The sequence below is a fragment of the Pygoscelis adeliae genome, unplaced genomic scaffold (genome assembly GCF_000699105.1).
Source record: "Pygoscelis adeliae isolate BGI_AS28 unplaced genomic scaffold, ASM69910v1 Scaffold232, whole genome shotgun sequence".
Lineage (NCBI taxonomy): Eukaryota > Metazoa > Chordata > Aves > Sphenisciformes > Spheniscidae > Pygoscelis > Pygoscelis adeliae.
The window spans coordinates 2,494,506-2,500,972 of NW_008824473.1; the positions used below are offsets into that span (position 1 = coordinate 2,494,506).

The following is a 6,467-nucleotide window of genomic DNA, read 5'->3' on the forward strand; positions in this document are numbered from 1 at the left end:
GGGCTGCGACTGTCAAAGTGGTTATAGCTGGGCTGCCTTGCCGGACGCTGCGGCAGGGAAACCAAAGGGGCGGCTGTGCTGTTCATTAGCTGATGTCTATCAACAGTCCCTCTGGTGAGGCATGCCAGTGTGGCTGGGACGAGCAAAGAGCACCTTCTCTCTCTGTGCAGTGCTGCCCTCTGTTGCACCCTCCTCCTTCTCCTCCCACAGCAAGTGAAGGAGCTGCAATTCAGTGTTTAACTCTGCAAAAGAAACAGACTGGTCCCTTCCCTGCTTTTTCCGCAGTTCCCTGGGCTCCGTTTCTTCATTTCCACATGTTCAGGGCTCAGAGGGCTGGGGTGGGGTGAAGAAGGCTCAAAGGTGATTTGTAGGAGCTACCCAATGTTTAGTTGAGTGAGAAATGAAGAGGTAGCTTTGTCCACACTGGGTGGTCACCCTGCGATGGAGCGCTGAGAGGAGTGATATTCTACCTGCCTGGCTGTAGATGCTATCACCCTGGGCTGTGGTCCCCCCACTCCTAAACTAAATGCAGAGCTAAATGCAGAAGGGAGTTGATTTCTTTATAAACTGCAACTAGCCTGCAAGCAGGGGCAAATCCCAGTCTGCAACAAGAGTAGTCCTGTTGGCGCCGTGGACCGTGACTGCAGGATGTTACTGTGACCACACTCATGCTGGCTTCTCTGTTTTCCGAGGCATGTATCGAGGGGAAGCTCTAACAGGAGTCGGTTTTGTTTTCTTTCTAGCGTCCTGCCTTCCTTATATCCCTGAGAAAGGGACAGTTGGAGCCAGCGGAGACTTGGCCCCCCTCTCTCATCTTGCTCTGGGATTAATTGGAGAGGGAAAGATGTGGTCCCCAAAGAGTGGCTGGGCTGATGCTAAATATGTAAGACTCGTGCAGCTGATTGCTTTTTTTTCTGCTTCCTGGCTCATTTGCCAAATTGCATGTAGCTTTGAGAGAAAGAGAGCCTTTGCTCAGATTAATAACAGGTAAAAGTCTCTGGATTTTTTGTACCAGTTTGAACGGGGATTAGGTTGCCTTTAGCAAGTCATCCTCTACCTTGAGGAAGGTGGATCCATGAGAATGGAGTAACTCACCCACATGTCACTGGAGCAGACATGAATATGCAGCATGTTATTAAGTCCTAAAGAAATATCATGCCATAGTATTGCAATACAAGATACTGCAGTGACATCAGTTAGGACCTGGAGAGAGGGACAGGATGTGATATCAGCTTTGAAAGAACTGTTCTTACGTCTTCAGCTCCCTAAACATCAACACTGTTCCAACAAACCCAAGATCATCTCTCAAATTCAAAACTTCAAATGCTGCGAGTAACTGGAGATTTATTGGAGGCAGGAATTTATCAGTAAAATTTCTACTGATTTTATAATGGCTTTAAGTGAATACACAGGTTTGGACACTTCATTTTTGATAGATTAACTAGCATTACAGGGAACCTTTACAGCATCATCCTTTACAAGATAGAAGCTTTACAATGGAATTAATTTTTAATTAATTATTATTCTGTCACTAATACATTAGCAGATTGATCTAGTGTTGAATATCTCCAAGTCTGGCCCCTCCGGAGTCTTTCATACTAGTTTGTTCTGCTACACCTATCACTCCTATCCACGAATATTTGAACACCAGATTTATTAATGGATTGATAACTGTACCGTCACTGTCGGCTGGAGAAGTACGGAGAACTACACAGGGAGAGGAGTAGGGAAGAAGCAGGCCAGTGTGTCATGGACCTTTGGGACCAGAAGTTACAGTTGTACGCCTCTGAGATGTGTTACCTCTTCAGCTGGAAAGGTTGAGAGGACTCTAATCAGAATCAAGGTTATACCTTTCCTCCATTTCCCACAAGAACGATTGCCCTATGGAATAGACATGTACAGAATAAACTGAGTAGGACTCTCCCTGTCATTGGAGATTTTCTATAGAAAGAGCTAGGAAATCATATATGAAGGAATAGTTTATGCCAAGACAAACCTGCTATGAGGTAAGGTGTAGGCAGAACTACCTTCCCAAGATTTTTCCAGCCTTCTCTCCTATTACTCTCTCCCATCAGGTAATACATGGTAGATGTTAACGGGCTGTGACAGTATCTCACTTCAGTGCTCCTACTACCTTCTTTAACGGGCACTGGGAAATTAGGTGCTAGTTTGGAAGCCCCAAAATGCTGTCCTTTATTTAGCCCAGAAAAAAAAAATAAAATGTTTGTGATATAAAGCTCTTTTTCTCCCTTCACTTAAGGAATTTGTTAATATTTTTATTTATAGAAACATTTAAGATTTAAACATTTTTGTGGTTGAATTACCAAAAAACATGTTTCATTAATTACCTTGTCATTAAACTCCTCCACAGGTCCTGGAAGCCCATGGTCTGAGACCAATTACCTTGAAACCAAAAGAGGTAATAAAGTATAATGATGCCAGCTGATGAAAAACAAGCATGGTCAATCACTAGTTGCTTTATACTTAACAATCTAAGCCTGAAATGAATTAACAGTCATTTTAAATCAAGCTCCAGAATGATATTAATGACATATTGTCAGAAGCGGGATTCACCTCTCCCAGTGCCACCCTACTTGACTTGAAATGTCAGACCCAAGCTTGATGTTTAGATTGGCTCTGTGGTCGGTGGAAAGAGATGGGCATCTTCAGAAAACACTTTACATCATCCTGAAACAACTAAGAAGCCCTCTCAAGGTACCTATCTGCCCTTTGACCATAACAGGAGCTCAGATGACTGACTTGAACCAGGTATCTGACTTCTAGATCTTTAAAACTAGGTGAGATGAATCTCAGTCCAAGTATTAAAGTTTACATGGGAACACAACAGATTTCAGGGTTGTGGAGCTCTCCAATAAGGGGCCTCAGTAGCTGTAAAACAGCACCAGGAGCAAGAAGCCAAATCCAGTGTCTCCTAAAGGCAAATGGAAGGCTCCCATGGGCCTTCATGTTTGTTTAGAACAAACATGAAGCTAGTTTTAACTGAACTCAACAAGTCTTTTAAAGCAGTTATAAATCCTAATGCTGTTTTAATTCTCCACTTCCTTATTGTGATTGGTTTTTGCATCCCCCATGCTCATAACTTTTTTGGTTTAACTAATAAATTAAGAAGAAATTAATAAAAATAGCATTCCACTTCCAAAGAACTGGAAAAGAATACAGATTTCCTGTACTTTTCTTGCTTAAGCTTGAAATAACATGAAATAAACTTCTTGCTTGGAACTACTGGAGCTCCAAGGGTGTCTATAATGACTTAGCAGGGTCTTGACCATTGACAATTTTGTAGCAAAGATGCCCAGTCAAGCTTGTGCATTTTATGATTTCAGGATGATCCAGGAAGCTGAGCAAAGGTCTTTAACTCGTTCATCTGAGGAGAATTATCACAGAGATGGGGAATTATCACAGTGTGTGGAATAGCTGCAATGAATTTGCTTAACATCTGCTCTCTCTTTGAAGGGTCTGGCTCTCATCAATGGGACACAAATGATCACCTCGCTGGGATGCGAAGCGGTTGAAAGAGCCGGTGCTATTGCTAGACAAGCTGACATAATCGCTGCCCTTACACTTGAAGTCTTGAAGGGTACAACAAGGGCCTTTGACACTGGTGGGTACCAGGCCTTTCCTGTCTGTTTGCTTAACAGCCATTGACAAGAGAAGCAAAACCTAACAGTCTAACTTGTTTTACTAGATATCCATGCAGTGCGCCCACATCGAGGGCAGGCTGAAGTGGCATTTCGATTCAGGTCCCTTCTAGATTCTGACCACCATCCATCAGAAATAGCAGGTGAACAATCTCAACCTTCACCCTTTCAGGTTACGCAGGTCCGTCTGGGTCTTTCAGCAATAGCCCATATGCTTTTGTGGGTTTTTTCCTCCCTTGTTCCTTCTAGAGAGCCATAGATTCTGTGACCGAGTTCAGGACGCATACACAATGCGCTGCTGCCCTCAGGTAAAAACTGACTTTATTTCCTTTCATAGCACTAGATAAATGATGATGAAGTTCCCACATCAGAAATACTGTCAACTATGCGCTGACTCCATTAGAGGAAATGGTTTTATTTTGCTTCTCCTTCACTTCAGAGTTAGTATTAATGGAGACATGTAATTCATTGATCCCGTACACACACCCATCAGGCAGCGTCTAACAAAGCTGTGTTCAGGTCTGAAAGAGGCCAAGTGTCAGAAGCAGGGGGAAGGTCCTGGTTTCTACTCTTGCAGGCTTTGTAGAACATTTATTCTGCATTGATGCTAAGACCACGAACTGGGGAAAGGTGTTTCCAGAAGCAGCCAGAGTGATAGGTTGTTCGTCTACCTGTAGTATCTGTAACATACTGGAAGAACTCGACCCCGTGAGTTTTAACATGAGCAAAGCTATTAAATCAGTGGAATTAATGAAAGTCAATTAATGAGAGTTTTTTTTCTGTGGGGACTTTGTAAGGTTACATCTCTTCTAATAATACTTCTGCCACTGAATAAGTATCTTATCTTCCATTTAGGGTAAGCCAACCCAAACAAGTAAAGAATGATATATTCAGATTACCCTTTTAGCAATACTGTCATAATAATATAAGTACGGTCTTTCGGGTGTCTAGTATGGGCAGTGTCCCATAGTGATGCTCCTGATTTTAAGAGCAAATACAAGACCATCTTCATCTGTGGATGTAGAGACTGGGATGATGGGAAAGAGGGTGCCTGCAGCTCAGTCAGCATCCTAAAAATAAATTAAGTGTAGACACTAAGCTCAGGTGCTAATGTCTTTTGTTCTAGGTCCACGGAGTTGTAAATGATACAATTGCTTTTGTGAAGGACATCATGACAACTGAAATCAATAGTGCCACGGACAACCCTGTATCTTTTTGATGACTTTATTTCTATGTAAAGTTTTGCTTGGCCTTTTTTATCCTTTTTCTTCTATATAATTATTTGCATAGGAGGCAAAAAAGTCGTAACTGGCTTCAGTCAATAACTACCATTGGTTGCAACAGTAACCTCTCTTCTCCATGTCTGCATTGGTGCATGCAAGTGTGTGTCTGGGCAAGGAAACCGCGTGCGCATGCAGTTTAGCACGTTAAATGTTTCCTAGATGAGATTCTATATGCTTATATTGAATATGTAGGTAGATGGGACTTGGCAACCAAATGGATGTAGACAGATGGTGGCTTGTCATATGAAACATCTGTTGGTGCAGCATGAGTGAAACCTGCACTATAGAGCAAGATTTGCGCTGTCAGGGAAGGCAGACAAAACACGTGTGGCTGGTAAGCCTCATCATGGCTCAGCCTGGTAAACTCTGTGCACAGTTCTTGCATTGGTGCTGAGCCAGGCTAGATTCCCCTCAGCAGTATAATGATGCTATACGTAACATCACATCCATAGCTGATAAGCATTACTGCTTGTAACATGTCTAAAAATCTATCTGCCATGGAGAGAATGTACCAAGGAACTGAGAAACTATGCTAGGATCCGAACACATTTGTTTCTTTGCACTCCTCCCCACCCCCGATCAAAGTCCTCATTTTATGTAGTCTATTTGAAAAAAAACAGGAGAACTGAGATTGAGTCTTCATTTTCTGAAAAGTGAACATGCAGGTGTAATATAATGTGCTTGCAAATAGAAGCCTATCAGCACAAACATTCCTTCAGTTAAGATATTCTGATTGCTGACAGGTATCTGTCATGTAAACTGTGTTTCATTCATGTTTGTGCCTTAACTTCTCCTTAAAGATGGTGTTTGCTGAAAGAGCAGAGACAATTTCTGGAGGAAACTTTCATGGTGAATATCCTGCAAAGGTAATTAAGCATTTGGAGAAAGAAAAAAAAAAATAGTTTCTGTTTTGGTTTTTTTGTTTGTTTCTGTCATCTGGTTTAATGAGATCTTCTTTTATAGGCTCTAGACTATTTGGCAATTGGTGTGCACGAACTCGCTGCAATTAGTGAAAGAAGAATTGAGAGGCTCTGCAACCCCTCGCTCAGCGAACTGCCTGCATTTTTAGTCACTGAAGGAGGTCTGAACTCTGGCTTCATGATTGCACACTGCACAGCGGCTGCCCTGGGTGAGTGCTTGAGCAATATAATCGAGAGGGCGAGCTAGAAAGACCAATTTATATCGAGGCAGTTGTAATTTGATAGTAGACATGGACGTCTTCCATCTCTTCTCCATGTGCTTTGTGCTGTTTGGGTGCAAAGTTTGAGCGTTGAGTGCAGTGCAATTATTTCAGCTTGGGATTCTTTATTCTGAGCTGATCCATGGGCATGTTTAGCACTCTGAGCATGCAAACCCTTAGGCAGACTTTGGTGAGCATGCTTGCCTGCTCGCATCTTTACGGGATTGGCAGGGAGCGCTCTAATTTACAGTCACCAACACAAGAGCTCCAGGTGACAGCTCTGTACCCAGGAGCCTGCAAATCAGCTCAGATAGGGCTGTAATTAACAGCAAACACTGCAGGCAA

General features: G+C 42.6%; 1 protein-coding gene across 1 annotated transcript in view; it reads left to right on the forward strand.

Annotated features, from left to right (window-relative positions):
* The window catches only part of HAL (histidine ammonia-lyase), a 13,943-nt gene that overhangs the window by 2,736 nt on the left and 4,740 nt on the right, over nt 1–6,467 (forward strand). The window contains exons 9-16 of the mRNA XM_009321310.1: nt 744–883; nt 2,372–2,419; nt 3,475–3,622; nt 3,707–3,802; nt 3,909–3,967; nt 4,786–4,866; nt 5,743–5,808; nt 5,906–6,071. Of these exons, the coding sequence (XP_009319585.1) occupies nt 744–883; nt 2,372–2,419; nt 3,475–3,622; nt 3,707–3,802; nt 3,909–3,967; nt 4,786–4,866; nt 5,743–5,808; nt 5,906–6,071 (804 nt within the window). The remainder of the gene's footprint in view (nt 1–743; nt 884–2,371; nt 2,420–3,474; nt 3,623–3,706; nt 3,803–3,908; nt 3,968–4,785; nt 4,867–5,742; nt 5,809–5,905; nt 6,072–6,467) is intronic.